This window comes from Haplochromis burtoni, unplaced genomic scaffold (genome assembly GCF_018398535.1).
Source record: "Haplochromis burtoni strain Fernald_Lab_line unplaced genomic scaffold, NCSU_Asbu1 Contig_517, whole genome shotgun sequence".
Lineage (NCBI taxonomy): Eukaryota > Metazoa > Chordata > Actinopteri > Cichliformes > Cichlidae > Haplochromis > Haplochromis burtoni.
In genome coordinates, this window is record NW_024582878.1 from 250,442 (window position 1) to 265,274 (window position 14,833).

A 14,833-nucleotide genomic window follows, 5' to 3' on the forward strand; every position below is an offset into this window, starting at 1 on the left:
GGGGGAACTTGCACAATCGGTGGCTGACTAAATACTTTTTGGCCCCACTGTATGTTGGAACACTTGGGGACCATCCCCAAACTGTTCTCATGAAGTTGGGAGCATGAAATTGCCCAAAATGTCTTAGTATGCTGAAGCATTAAGAGTTTCAACACCTGAAAAATAACCCCACACCATAATCCCACCTTCACCAAACTTTACACTTGCAGTCAGACAAGTACTGTTCTGCTGACACAAACCAAAACTCATCCATCGGATTGCCAGATGGAGAAGGGGTGTCTGTGGTTTAGGGGGTAAACCAGGCCATCTACTATTCAGAAGGACCTTTGCTGCCTCAGTCTACATGACAATTATCCTTGGACAAGATACTAACCGCAAGGTATTCTCTGAAGCATCCAATGGGGTCAGGGTGTAGGTAGGATCCGGACCCAAACACGGGACTCTTCTGAGAGAAAATAGTGAATTTATTTACAGTGAAAAACAACAGGTAAAATATATACAAGTCCCGGCAAGGTGATCTTCTTCAAAATCCCCACACAGTGCTTGTGTCCGTGAACAGTGAAATGGCAAAATCCCATGCAATCCGTGACACTGCTCCTGTGAAAACACACTCTGCTCCCAATTCCTAGTGAAGATAAACACAGTGAGTTAGCTAGGCAATCCATCTCCAGAGCGAGGTTTTTCTAAAGCAAGTCCACGGCTGTAGTGATGAGGTAAACTCAACGATCCAGCCACACTGTTAAATAGGACACTGCCGCTGGCGGCAGCTGATGAGCGACAGGTGTGGCTGCCTCCACAGCAGGAACACTTTTGGATCGAATGATCATTGGGGATCCTAAACTTCCGGGAGCACGAACGTCAACATAAACACATATAACGGGGAAACGGGGAAAAGGAGGAAGAACAAAAAACACCACAAACATGGACACAACGGGCAGGTCTGCCGGTGAGAACTGCCAGACCATGACAATTGGAGTATGAGTGTGAATGTGTGAATCTTAGATACAAAGCACTCAAGTAAAAAAATTTGCTTTTATGAATGGGTGAAAGAGGCATGTTGTGTTAAGCACTTTGAGTGCTCCAGTGGAACATATAAAAGACCAATCCACTGCTCTAATGGTAAATAAACAGACTCTGCAGAACTTCTGTGTATCGGCTGACCCTGCTCGGTTGATTTACGTGGTCTGCCACTTTGTGGCTGAAGTTGCTGTTGTTCCCAGTGGCTTCCACTTTGTTATAAAACCACAAACATTGACTTTAGCAGCGAGAAAATTTCACAACTGGATTTGTTGCACAGGTGGACTGACAGATGCTCTGGATGGTCCAACTCTGACAATGAATGGTCAAGATTTATTTACTTTCCAGAGGAATAGCATACAGTAAACATCTGCCCACTTTTTTTTATTGCAGGCACTTGATCTGCTGACTCCACCAGTCCCTGCCAATGCAGCTGCCAGAGTTCGAGCTTTTGTCCGTCGAGGATCTGCCTTCTGCGAGCTGCAGGCCTATCCAGAAGGTTTGTTGCTTTAAAATGTCAATAAATTGATGTGTTGCACTCAGTGATTTGTTTCGGACTTTACTTAGAACTTGTTAGCCATGACTCAAGGCTTGAGTTGTAACTTGCATGACAGTAACTTTGTCCTACCTAAGGGCAAGGGTAAGGTCAAATATGTGGAGCGTGTTTGTTACAGTGACTCAAAAGGTGTCCAGGTCTTAGCTGATCTACCTACAATTTAATTTCAGGGCTCCAAGACTTCCTTGCTGCTCTGAAGATTGACCCTAATAATGAAGCGCTGTTGGTGGATACACAGAGAATCAGAGACATCATTCAAGGATCTGCTGTCAATCCTCCCAGTGAGACAGAGTGACACACAGGGCATGTGCTTTGTATGTTATATTCATGAAATGTTTTACAGAGGGCTGGTTTCAGGTTCTTTATTAAATATTAAAAATTCTTGTATTTTATTTACAAAGGTCATACATTTTTATCCATCCTTAGCTTTCAAATGTATTCTGTACATCCTTTGTAAACAACATCCTTTGAAAAATACAGACTTTTGAATTGTATCATAGGTAAAGCCAGGCTACTTTTGTAGTGTCTAGTGTCTCATTAAGTAATACCATTCTTAGTTTTAAATGATTTTCATGATCAGTTAATTGTATATTATATAAAATGTTGGGGGGGAAAAGAAATCCATGTTGATGTCATATTGTGTCCAGTAAAGTCCAGCATATTCAGTTCACAAAAATCCATTTTTTTTGTTTTGTATATCCAATTTATGGTCACAGTGTCGCTGGAACTATTACAGTCGGGTAAGAGGCAGGTTACACCTTGGAGAGGTTGTTAGCTTGTTACAGGGTCAGAGTCACACATTACAAACAAACATTCATGCCAACAGCCATTTTAGAAGCACCAGTTAAAAGGGAACAGTTAAACGTGAGCTTTTTAAAGGAATAGGTAAAATAAGGAATAGAGCAAGAGATAAATAATAATTAATAATTAAAGTGGTGTATAAACACACAGTAAGTGAAAAAGGTGACTGAAGAAGAAACAGTCACTGCATCATGCACCAGCCAAGAGATATCTCTCCAGTGTGTCCAGGGTCTGCCCTGGAGGCTCCTTCTGGTGGGACATCCTCAGAACATCTCAGGCAGGAGGTACCGAGGAGGAATCCTTGTCAGTGTCACTTCTACTGGCTCATTTCGATGTGGAAGAATAGTGGTTCTACTCTGAGCCCCTCCAAAATGGCCAAGCTCCTCACCCTATCTCTAAGGGAGAGCCCAGCCTACCCTTCGAGAAAGCTCATTTCCACAGATTGTACAGTCCCGATCAAAAGTTTAAGAACACTGGAAAAATGGCAAAAGAATCATATTTTGCATAGTTGGATCTTAACAAGGTTCAAAGGAGAGCTTCAACATGCAACAAGAAGAAATCGAAGTGAGAGAAAACATCTTTTGAGCATACAATTTATTGAAAACAGCAAGGCCATGTCCACACTAATACGTTTACATTTGAAAAGCCATCATTTTTCTCTCCTTTTTGGCCTTCCGTCCACACTGAGCTCTCCAAAGCTGATACATTTGAAAATGCCATTTTCACATCACAGTGTGGACTGCTTAACCACAGGCTTCCGGAAACGATGACGCATTTTAGTCAAATGATGCAGTCATGTGACCAATTAAACTAAGACAGCAGAGGGCATTATACTGCATTTGTTTTGTTTGCTCTCAGATTTGACAGCACTTGACAAGATTAATATCAGTTTGTACATGCTCCAGATAGCTTTTCTTCAAATTCTTTAACTCTCACTCGCTTTTGCAACTTTGTACTTTTGTGTTACTCGCAGCGACAACTCCACCTCATTGTCAGACCATTTAAAAAACTCTGTGATTTTCTCAACATTTTGGCATGACCTTTCAAAGAGCCGGAAAGTAAATAAACAACAGACAGAAATGACGCAGGTCGAATTGTCCTTCGTTTCATGCATGCACAAAACAGGAATGTAAGCGTTTTCCGTCGTTTCGGTGTGGATAATAACTGTTTGGAAACGATTGAAAATGATAGTGTGGACGCGGAGCCTTTTTAGCCGTTTTCAAATTTATCCAGATAAGTGTACACGTAGCCTTAAACTGAAACAGGCTGTTGTACAGCTGATTAACAGTTTAGGACCACGCATCCAAAAAAAGCCAGACTCCCCAGACTGCCGAAGCACCTTGCACAGAATACTCTGAGGGACACAGTCAAATGTCTTTTCCAAGTCCACAAAACGCATGTAGGGTGGTTGGGCAAACACCCAAGCTTCAGGAACTCATCCACTTACAGGCCCTGCAACCAAGGAGCTGTTTAGGTGCCTCAGCGACTTCACTCCTACCACCACCTAACAATACCCTCAGTTGAAGTCAGCAACACTCCACCATGTTGGTAGAGCAGGACTTTCCTGAGTCACCTGATGGTTTGCCATAATTGCTTTGAGGCCTTACGAAAGTCTCAAAGCAATTACTTAGGCCATAGAAAAACTTTTCTCCCACACCCAAGTTTTTGCTTCTCTGATGGCTCCCTTCACCTCTGGTGTCCACCAGCTTGCACCAACCACGTGCTAGGAGTAATTTATGTTATACATGATTCCCTTAGTCAGTATCATTAGAAGATATAGCATGTATTTTCACTGCCATTCAAAATAAGCCTAACTTTACCCATCCATTAATCCAAATAACCATACTAATTATTAAACTGCATGAATGTCTTAAAGGCATAAAGAACAGATGACCTCTAATTTCATGCTTCTAAATTCAGATAAAGCTGAGGATACTGTACTTGGCCCTAATAACCTTTAAAATATGGTATCTAACCAGATGCTTACTCTTTGCCTCGCCCTCCAGTAATGTTGGAGTCACATATTGATTGTTCGCTGTTGTGGTGTAATTTTCTGCTACCCTCCCTCTCCTTGGAATTAACCTACCTGCTTCTACAGTAGAATCATAGAGCAGATTGTTTTAAAAACCCTTTGGATTGTTTTTCCGACTTTCTTTGTGTTGTTGGCATTGTGTTCATAATTTGGCAAGGTAGACAGGACACCTGACATGACATTTTAGATGAGTTTCTTTTATTTTTCTATTTCTTTTGTGTGTGAGAGAATGCAACAAATACAAATATGAATGAAAGAACATTTTGTATATTTAAAGTAAAAAAAAAACCCTACAAATATTAAATCTAAAAGTGCTCAGTATACTTTAATTAGTGTGTGCAGATATGCTATAAAGGTAATATACACAACACTGTACAAAAAAATAGAGGGCAAAATGGAGAGCTAATTCATTTACTTCCATCATCTTCTAGGAATACTCCATTAATCTGAATCTCTTATAAAACTGTGATTTCTTCACTGTCTGACTGTGACAGTTCTGATTGTTTGCCTGACTCTGATAGAGTTGAAGGGTTACGATGATGACAACAGAGATGCGACTCGTGGTTGCATGGTGCAATCCTGCTCAGCCTGTGGCTGTACGTGCTGCCCACATCAGTGAGATCTGGGTGGGGATTGGTTTTGGTGGGGAGGGTTTGCTGCCGACAGCCGCCCGTTGACAGCAGCTCCCTCTCCTTGGAGTTTCTCCATTTCATCCTGCGGTTTTGGAACCAGATTTTCACCTTCACATGACACAAAAAATAGGTTAACATCAAGTAGAAAATATCTCTGTGATTCAAGTTTGAACTACTAATGGTGGCCAGCTGGTAAGTTCCTGCTCTTTCAGTATTTAATGTATACTTTTTTTCATATGTAGCAGCAAACCAAAGAAAAGAACCAAACCATATTCCGTACTTCTCTTTTCTCTGATTTATTTCCCCTCACCCTCCTACAGGCCAGAAAGATAACAGACCCTCCCTGAGCAGATAATATTCTATGAGCAAATAGTTGGCAACGGTGGAGAGAACCTACACCACTTTAAAAGAAAGGTAAATAAAGGAGAGACCGTAGGTTTTTTATTTATTATGTACTGTACATCCATCCATTTTCTACAACTTATCTGGGTTTGTGTTTGCAGTCACCTTAAACAGAGAATCCTAAACTTCCATAACCCCAGTCACCTCTTCAAGTGGTTTCACAGCCAGTCTAGAAATACAATCTCTCCAGCGAGACCTGGATCTGCCTCAGGACCTCCTTTCCGTAGGGTATGGCTGAAACAGCTTACCTAGGAGGAGTCAAGGAATCATCCTTTTTGATGTGGAAGAGCAGCTGCTCTACTCTTCACCTTCTCTTAAGGGACAGCCCAGCCACCCTTTGTAGGAAACTACACTTGTATCCACAACCTCATTCTTTCTCTCCGAGTTCATGAGCTTATGATTACAGTTGAGGGTAGGAGCATAAACTGACTGGTAAATCAACAGCTTCACCTTTAAACTAAGGTCTCTTTGCACCACAACACATTAGTACAGCCTGTGCAGAGCCAATCCATCTGTTAGTCTCATGCTTCACTCTACCCTCACTTGTGAACAACACCCCAAGATTCCTAAAATTTGAACAAATACTTTTCTAAGTAGGCTGAGGAATGTGATCTCCCTGTAATTTGAGCACACCCTCCAGTACCCTTCCTTTAAAAGGGGGGACCAACATCCCAGTATGCCCATCCATAGCCACCGCTTCAGACTTGCACACAGCATTGGGAAGACATGTCAACCAGGACAGCCACACAACATCCCGAGATTTAAAGAAGTCTGGGCAAACATCATCTATCCCAGGGGCCCTGTCACTGAGCAGTTGATCAACTAAATTTGTGACGTCACTCCCAGTAAGAGGCCACTATTCCCCTTCATCCACAGACTCTGCTTCTATTACACATATCTTGACACTGGGATTGAGGAGATCCTTAGTGTGTTTCTTCCACCACTTTACTATATCCTCAGTTGAGGTCAGTAGTGTCCCCAGGACAGTTGTATTAAGTGTGAGTAGAGCACCAGTTCCCCCTTCTGAGTTGTCTGAAAGTTTGCCAGAATTGCTGTGAGGTCGACCAAAAGTATTTTTCCATGGTCTACCGAAACTTCTCCCACATCTGATTTTTCACATCAGCCACTGCCAGAGCTGAACTCCACTTACGTAGCTTGCAACTACCTCTAGAGACCCACAGTCTAACCAAGCCCAATCCTTCTTCAGCCTAAAAGCTCCCTTCACCTCCACTGTCCACCACCTGATTCTCAGATTATCACTAGCAACAGTGCAGCTGCAACTCCTTGGCAATAGAGGTGTGGAACATGCTCCACCCAGACATTGAGTCTGGGTGGAGCATGACACTGGCAGTGCTTTGATTGCATTCAGGCTGAAATGAAAAATATGTACATATCTAAGACATGTATGCGAAGGTTCTCAGTCATCCAGTTCATCGTAGTCTAAGGAGCTTGGAAAGAAAAGCGTCTGGACTTCTTTAAGTTGCTTGAAGACGTTTCACCTCTCATCCGAGAAGCTTCTTGAGTTCTAGGGTCAAATGATGGAGAGTCCCAGATTTAATCCCCATGAAGGTGGCTCTTCTATGTTGTGCCATGTGCTTGTGAAGTGGCTGTTTTGTTTCTCCAATGTAGAAGTCAGGGCATTCTGGACAAAACTCCTAAACACAAACTTAACAACGTGGTGTATGCTGTACAGTGCAGTGAGGATTGCCCAGACCTCTACATTGGAGAGACCAAACAGCCACTTCACAAGCGCATGGCACAACATAGAAGAGCCACCTCCACAGGACAAGACTCAGCAGTCCATCTGCATCTAAAGGATAAAGGTCACTCTTTCGAGGATGCCAATGTTCACATTTTGGACAGAGAGGACAGATGGTTTGAAAGAGGAGTGAAAGAAGCCATTTATGTCCACTGTGAGCGACCATCTTTGAACAGAGGCGGGGGTTTACGACACCAACTCTCTGCCATCTATAATCCAGTTTTGAGTTCCCTTCACAGACGCCTTAACGCCCACTCACATCCTGGGCCATCTGACCTCAGGAAATCGCATGATAGGGTGGGGCCAGGTTTCACAATGAGCTCACCCGAAACCCTGGCTGACTGTGACCCACACCCGTTTTCACGCCTTGGCCCATGTGATTAGGTAGAGGATCATCAGGGGGTCCTTTTGTCCCTCTGTGGGGGGAAACTCCCACTGGGCTTAAATCTGGGTCTCTCCACCATTTGACCTTAGAACTGAAGAAGCTTCTCGGATGAGAGGTGAAACGTCTTCAAGCAACTTAAAGAAGTCCAGATGCTTTTCTCTCCAAGCTCCTTAGACTATGATGACCTGGATGACTGAGAACCTTCACAGACACATTTTTTTCATTATTATGATTATTATAATAATTATCCTATGAGTTTCATTTTGCATTATTCAGAAATATCAATATATACCATTGATCAATGGTCAGAACAATTTGCATATTATTGATCAAGGAACTGACCTCACAGCCCATTGTTCGCCACTGGTTCTAGTTTCAGTCATTATGCAAATGCAGTGTTTAAAAGGTTGGGGAAACCTGCAGTCAGCTGAGACTGAAGAAGTCACTTGGATGAATGATGAAAGTTTCTCCCACTGAAAACGCTACGTCCAGATGAACAGAATCAACTTCTTGGGATAAGATTTATTGTTGTACATGTTTTTATTTTATACAGTGTCAAATGAATAACTAAAAAAAACTACTAAAACTAGAACTTGAACCACTGTTCCCACATAAACATGTTTTAATAGCACAAATACCATTTACTGAAATTTGTAATTATCTCATAACCTTGGCATCTAGTCTAAGGAGCTTGGAAAGAAAAGCATCTGGACTTCTTTAAGTTTCTTGAAGATGCTCCGGATGTTTTTCTTTCCAAGCTCCTTAGACTACAATGCCCTGGATGACTGAGAACCTTTACAGACAACTTTTGCATGTCTTCCAAAAATATAATCAACTGAGTGTTAATTTTTTTTTACTATTGTACAAGATTCCTCATGGCCATGACTGAATAAATAAATGTCAAATCACAGTGTTAGTAATGGTCCAAAACCATGATGTGGTGTGTACCTGGGTGTCTTTAAGATCCAGTTTACTGGCGAGCTTCTTCCTGTCTGGTTTGCTAATATATTTTTGCTTCTCGAAGGTTCTCTCCAAACCTTTTCTTTGGAGGTCTGAGAACACAGCCCGCCGCAGCATGCCCCTCCTGGGCTTCCCTCTGGGGCTTAGGGGCCATGAAAATGTTCCTGGGACAGGAACCACAGAGGCAGAGGCTAGATGGACAAAACATAAGAGAAACAGGAGATTTTAAGAGTCGGGCAATGATTGGATAGTCTCGACATCTAAAAGAAAAAAAATGCAACAAGAAAATGGGAGTGCAACAGGCTGTTTTACAGCTGATCAAAAGTTTAAGACCACATGCCTTTTTTTGAGCACATGGTCCTAAACTTTTCATCAGTGGTAAAACAGCATATTTCAGTTTAAGGGTTGTTTTCAATAAATTGCATGCTCAAAAAAATGTTTTGTCTCACTCCAATTTCTTCTTGTTGCATGTTGAAGCTCAACTTGGAAACTTGTTAACGTCCAACCATGCAAAATATGATTTTTTGCCATTTTTCAAATGTTTTTAAACTTTTGACCGGGACTGCATAATGCACAGAGGCTCTTGACTTTTAAATAATAATGTTCTATGCAGTCCTGTAGAAAGTTATATATTTAAAAAAATATATATATTAAACAGTATATTTTCCTCTCTGATTACTCTGGTACAAAATGACCGAATTACTTTACCTTAAATTAACACACTCCCGGAAGAACACAGTAAGAGAATTCCAGATAAAACTTTTAAATTCAACATACAAACTAACCTTTGACCTGCCATCAGGTTTTATTACGTGCTGTCAGGGAAAATTTCAAGTCTTCTTCATGCAGATGACTAGTCTCAGGTCTGAGATCAGCAGCTTTCTTAAAACACCAAACTAAGTAATTGCTTACGCTCCTATATAGTGACACAGTTACATGGATGATTAATCCCTTTGACTCTTTGTTTTTAATGTTATCAATAAAACAATTGCAGCTTTCACTGACAGCACGCAATGTGGTACTTTAGTCTTTACGCTTTTTAAAAATTAGAATACAAAGTGAACATATAGGAAGATTTGTCTGTTGTCACTGGGTGATGCTGAGGTCTGAATCTGAGGGTAGCTCCTCAGAGCACTGCACATGTAACGTTGTAAACAATACCTCATTAAGAATAATCCAAACTTGGTTTCAAATATTCAGGTAAAAAAAAAACTCTTTAAAAAAATCTATAAATAAAACTACAGAATCTGTGCTGTAAAATTCATCAGAGGAAAAATTCAACATAGATTTTGACTACATAAATATTAGGCACTGTTATTTTAATCCAGCTTCTTTTACTTTGTATACATAAGCTGTGTTAGTGACAAACTGAGATATCAGAACCTGGAACTTATTTTACAGGCAGTTTGAGTGAACAATACTACAGAAACATTTTCAGTCCTCAGTTATTCATCTTCCGTTAAAACTATGTTAAATCCGCCGTTAATGGGGGGTTGTTGAAGTGTTTGGGTTTTTTAAATGTGGTGTTACTGTGCTTACAGATGTGGAGAGTGAGAAAAGATGCTGCTGTTTGCACATATTTAATAATAACCTCTGCACAGGAGCTGAACAAGAGTCCAGCTTGTTGCTCTTACAGTATAATACTCATAAAAAAAAACAGAGTAATGGTAATTAGTTAGTGACTGAACAGACCAGTGACATTTCTCTGTTTCTTATAAAGACCATTTCAATGTCTCATCTTCAGCTACAGGACTGAACCTGCTTCAGTTCATTACAGTCAGAGCAGCAGAGCAAATGTCTGAACTACAGCGCTGACTTTAACGAGCCTTCAAGTTCACAGTGGTTTCTTGTTTCAAGTCAAGGAGGTGATGTGAAAAGAGAAAACCATCTCCGAATTGAGGAGGGGGCCTAAGGGTACATCTTTTGTCATTGTATTACAACTACCAACAAAATAAAATCAACTACTAACATTTAAAAATCAAGTGCCCTCATGCAGTTATGTGAATAAGAGCATGTAAAATCCCAGCTGGTGTCATAGCCTTTGGATGGGTCAGAACTCGTTACCCAGAAAAATTTGGTTTTGTAAACTGTAAAAGGGCATTTTTAAAATTAAATAATGATTGTCTACTAAATAATATATAATGAGTAGAATAATAGATAATGAGGAGAAAGAAGAAGAAAAACAAACCAAACAAAAACACATGAGACTTCAACTTTAGTATTGTGGTATAAAGGCACGTGTATTTGTGCTATCACCACTCCATGTGCGCCTCTGAAATTCAGATGGTTGGTACTAACAACCAATGCAACTTAGCTGGAAGACTTGTCGGCTTTATGACAAAGGAATGTTGTGTACCAGAACTGCAATTGTGTAATGGTGTACTGTTTTTATGTATTATGGTAAACTGACTGTTTATTATATAGCACTTTTCTACCTAAACACTCAAAGCACTTGAGCACAAAATGCCTCGTTCACCCATTCATACCGGCAATTTTTCCCATGCTTAAGTGTTTTCTATCTAACATTCACACAGCCAGATGGAAGAATCAGAGAACAACTTCGGGTTAGTATCTTGCCCAAGGATATTTGGCATGCAAACTGGATCAGCCAGGGATCAAACCACCAACCTTTCGATTAGTAGATGACCTGCTCTACCTCCTGAGCTACAGCCAACCCGATCATTATGTAACTCAAGTTCATGCATGCATTTTGGGTTATTTAGACCAAAATACTCAATTTTGCTCTACAAGGGCCTGATATCCACTTACGAGGACATTATACTGACACTGTTCTATCAAAATTTTAAACAAATATCCTCATATGTGGCTCTTATTTTTCTTAAAAACAAAAATAAGGTGAAAAAAAAATCTGGTAATTATTTGTTTTTACAAATATATGCCCAAATATCAAAGAGAAATTAAAAATGCATGCAGTGGAAGAGTTCAGGTCTTAGGAGGTTAAGGCTTTTTGGACCATTAGACAGCTAACGTGTTGTAAAAAAACCAACACAAACTCCCAAGTTTTCCAGATCTAAACTTGCCTTATAATGGATTTACACACTAAACATGTTGCATTTCTGTTGAAAATTCATCCTAAAAAAAGTTCGACATTAACCGATGATGGTTCTGGTGCTGATGTTTTCAAAAAAGGAAAGAAAAGTAAAAAGCAGAGATTTTGCGTTCATCCTGTTCTGGAATTCTCATGAGAAGGCAGCAGCAGTTGAAAATGTCATAGTTTGATCCAGGAGTTGAAGGTGTATCAAAGCCACTTTCACACATATTTCAGGACGCCAATGGGGCAGTTTGAGCCTTTGTTGGCAGAGTTCAGACCACATCTGAGGAGGCAGAGAAATCATTTCGGAGACCCAGAGTATCATCTAGCAGTGTGTCTGAAGTAAAATAGTATTGGAAATGCCGCACATTTGTCCAGTGAAATTACACAGTCGGTGTGAATGGCTGCATTAAAGGGTGTCTCCTTTTAAGTGTACTGCTGAAAAGGAATAAACTGACACATGTGGCTTTGAGGCAGTTTTATTAATTTGCAACCAGTTTGCTACATGTGTCAGTTGGTCTTTTTTAGCAAAACAATTAAAAGTAAATTCATCAGTCACTCAGTATCATCTGATATCATTGTAGTATCTGGATGCACATAACTAAGCTGGCTTGTTAGCTTGGGCAAAGAGTGTAACAGGGGAATGAGTGCTAGTGCAGCGCCACTGCATTGGTGTGTTATAGTAGAGAGAGATTTGATGAAGCTGTCAATAGACTAGTCAGTCTATGTTGCTACCCTAACTTAAGACCAGACACTGTGGGTAATAATTAAAATAATATGATTGTGGGTACATGCATCAGAGATTAGTTTCACATTTGGAGAAAAGGGTGAGGAACTTTGTCATTTGAAGGTCAGATCAGAGCCACTGTTTCTCTACACTGAAAGGAACCAGCTCTAATGATTGAGGCATCTGAATCTGGCCTACCTCTTTAATTTAATTAATACCATCTTTATTACTCAAAATAAATGGAAAGAAGGGATACATTACATTAAATTAAACTGAATAAACAAAAGACACCAATTCTGTGTGAATAAAATCAATTACATATTATTAGCACAAATATTTGGTGCCATAATTTTAATTTAAAGCCTTCTTATTTTAGTTGGCTATAACTGATTGCATAAGATTATACTCCCAAATGTTACAGGGAAGAATTCTCCATGAATAACTGAGGTGTTCTAAAATCTTTCATCTCTGCATCACAGTATCTTGGAAAATGGATGTGATATTTCCATAGGTAAATATCAGCCTGATATCAGTTAACTACAAAACTATATGTCAACATCTCTAATATTAAATAATTTCTTTGGAGGCGCCGATGCCAAAGGATCATGAAATGCAAAAAATCCAGGCCCATTATTTTCCAGGCATTTCATTTCATTTAGTGTCTGTTTGTAGCCATATGATGTGCGTGTGAATATGGTAACAAAGTGAATACATTTCTTTTCTCACTGAACAATCAAAACACTTTAAGTAGACATCAAGTATCCTTTAGTTAGAGCCCATCAGAAAGTAAATGTGATTATGAGTCAAGAGTCAAAGTCATGTTTTCTCCCTTATATCTTCAAATCACACACATTATGTAGTAGTTTACAAGCTGCACAAATCAAAATCAAAAATCCTTTGTTTAAAAAGACAACATAAACATTCCTAGTCCACCTACCTGTGAAATCAGAGGCTCTGATGTAAGGATAAAGGCTTCTGTCTAAAAAAGGCAGAGAGAGCGACTTTGTCTGAAGATTCTGGACTGGAAACAGAAAACAGATTCGCATCCACAGACAGATTAGGATTTTAACATGAAAAGAGATGTATATACACAGATGACTGTTAATAGCAGTGCCACTGAAAGGGCAGCTCAGATCTAACCTCATCAGACGACTGTATTGGACGATTGGTGTTCACGTGTCCATTGCTTAACTTTCATTAAATTGGTTAAAAGTTAAAAACTTTGCTTTTACTTTTGAATGAAGGCCTGAATTCGTCACCGCTACTTTCACCATTTTCTTTACTTATAATTACGTGGTAGTGAAATACACTGCTAATTGTTTGTAGAAATAAAAAAAAAATCATAAGACAATAATAATAATAAATATTTTTATGCTAATTCACTTCAACTAACAGCACTTTTCAAGTCTCCGATAAGTCAAAACAGATCTCCCGTGTGTGTGTGTGTGTGTGTGTGTGTGTGTGTGTGTGTAAATATATATGTTAAATTTATGGAGAGAAGGGCAAAGAAAGAGATCGGTATCAGAAACTCACGACTCCATGTAGAAGGTGCCAGGATCGTACCGACGCCGAACTTCAGGTAGTCCGGGCTGGCTGCGTACACAGATCGGGGGCTGCTGCGGCTGAGTTGACCGGATGTCTCCGTGCTTGGTTCTGTTGTACGTGGAAAGGACCTTGACCCCGCACTGAACGGCAGAATGTCTCCGGAACTAAGGGACGAGAAAGTTCGATGTATGTAGCCGACATGTTGGCTTATGTGATCTTCTACCAGAAAGCCGGTTCCTCTTCCCTGAGCCGCCGATTCGCTCAGTGACGCGGAGAGAGTAGCAGGGACACGCAGGAAACCCGGGTAAAGAGTAGGCGACAGAGCAGCGCAGGGAAACATCATAGTTGTCCCAACAAAATTCCTGTTGTCCAGCAGAGATTTCTTCAGGAGAAATAGGGAAGTCCAGCGACCTGCTCGGTGGCTCTTCGTCCTCGTAGGGTTTTATACCGATTCCACAAACAAAAACGCACACACTTGTGCACGAACGTGTGCGCGCGGACAAGTTCAACCCTCAGCCCATCTCTCTGTCTCATTGGAGAGTTTACACCCTTTATGGGAGTGCTCAAACACCCATAAATTTCATCACAGGACCTCTAAAAATAAAACTTTTCAAATGTTATATTCCAGTTTCTCTGCTGGAGCCAGTAGAGGTTACAACTCAAGTCCAGTGTTCTTGATGTCAGGGTATTACTAATGCACTCACGCCTGCGCCAACATCTACACAGTGGCTTGTAATTGATAAATAAGATGTCCCCACAAAAAAGGAGATGAAGAGGCATATCTGTTATTCAGTTTCGGAACACATTTTACCTGTAAGCATTAGCCAGGAAAAATGCAGATTGTTCTGTTAATGCAGGCCATTGCTGTGAAGTAACAAAAAAGAAAAAAGAAGAAAAAAGTGTTGGTTTGTTCTCTAAACAGCCTAAAAATGTTACCTTTTTGGACTAGATTGTTAGAGAATATT

The 14,833-nt window shown here is 40.4% G+C and overlaps 2 protein-coding genes across 3 annotated transcripts in view; one reads left to right on the plus strand and one right to left on the minus strand.

The window, feature by feature from the left end:
* The window catches only part of dnaaf4 (dynein axonemal assembly factor 4), an 18,280-nt gene extending 15,457 nt beyond the window's left edge, over positions 1 to 2,823 (plus strand). Inside the window, exons 6-7 of one of the 2 annotated variants that reach the window (XM_042214096.1) lie at positions 1,411 to 1,516; positions 1,744 to 2,823. In XM_042214096.1, coding sequence (XP_042070030.1) covers positions 1,411 to 1,516; positions 1,744 to 1,868 — 231 coding nt within the window. In that variant the 3' untranslated portion in view covers positions 1,869 to 2,823. The remainder of the gene's footprint in view (positions 1 to 1,410; positions 1,517 to 1,743) is intronic. The other variant, XM_005948130.3, reaches the window with a different exon arrangement.
* A 486-nt stretch (positions 2,824 to 3,309) lies between these two features.
* On the minus strand, positions 3,310 to 14,539 carry LOC102288867 (homeobox protein DBX1-B). Its single transcript, XM_005948129.3, has 4 exons — positions 13,857 to 14,539; positions 13,261 to 13,344; positions 8,533 to 8,735; positions 3,310 to 5,146 (listed from the first exon to the last, which is right to left on the minus strand). Exons 1-4 carry the CDS (start codon positions 14,209 to 14,211, stop codon positions 4,862 to 4,864), a joined length of 927 nt encoding a protein of 308 aa, XP_005948191.1. The 5' UTR covers positions 14,212 to 14,539; the 3' UTR covers positions 3,310 to 4,861.
* Between the last annotated feature and the right edge of the window lie 294 nt (positions 14,540 to 14,833).

Bases quoted from the DNA above. Each gene is read 5' to 3' on its own strand.
- LOC102288867 (XM_005948129.3), bottom strand. From the start codon at position 14,211: ATGATGTTTCCCTGCGCTGCTCTGTCGCCTACTCTTTACCCGGGTTTC. The intron at 13,345-13,856 runs GTGAGTTTCTGA...TTCTGTTTCCAG, and splicing joins GGCACCTTCTACATGGAGTC to TCCAGAATCTTCAGACAAAG. The intron at 8,736-13,260 runs GTAGGTGGACTA...TTGTCCATCTAG, and splicing joins CAGAGCCTCTGATTTCACAG to CCTCTGCCTCTGTGGTTCCT.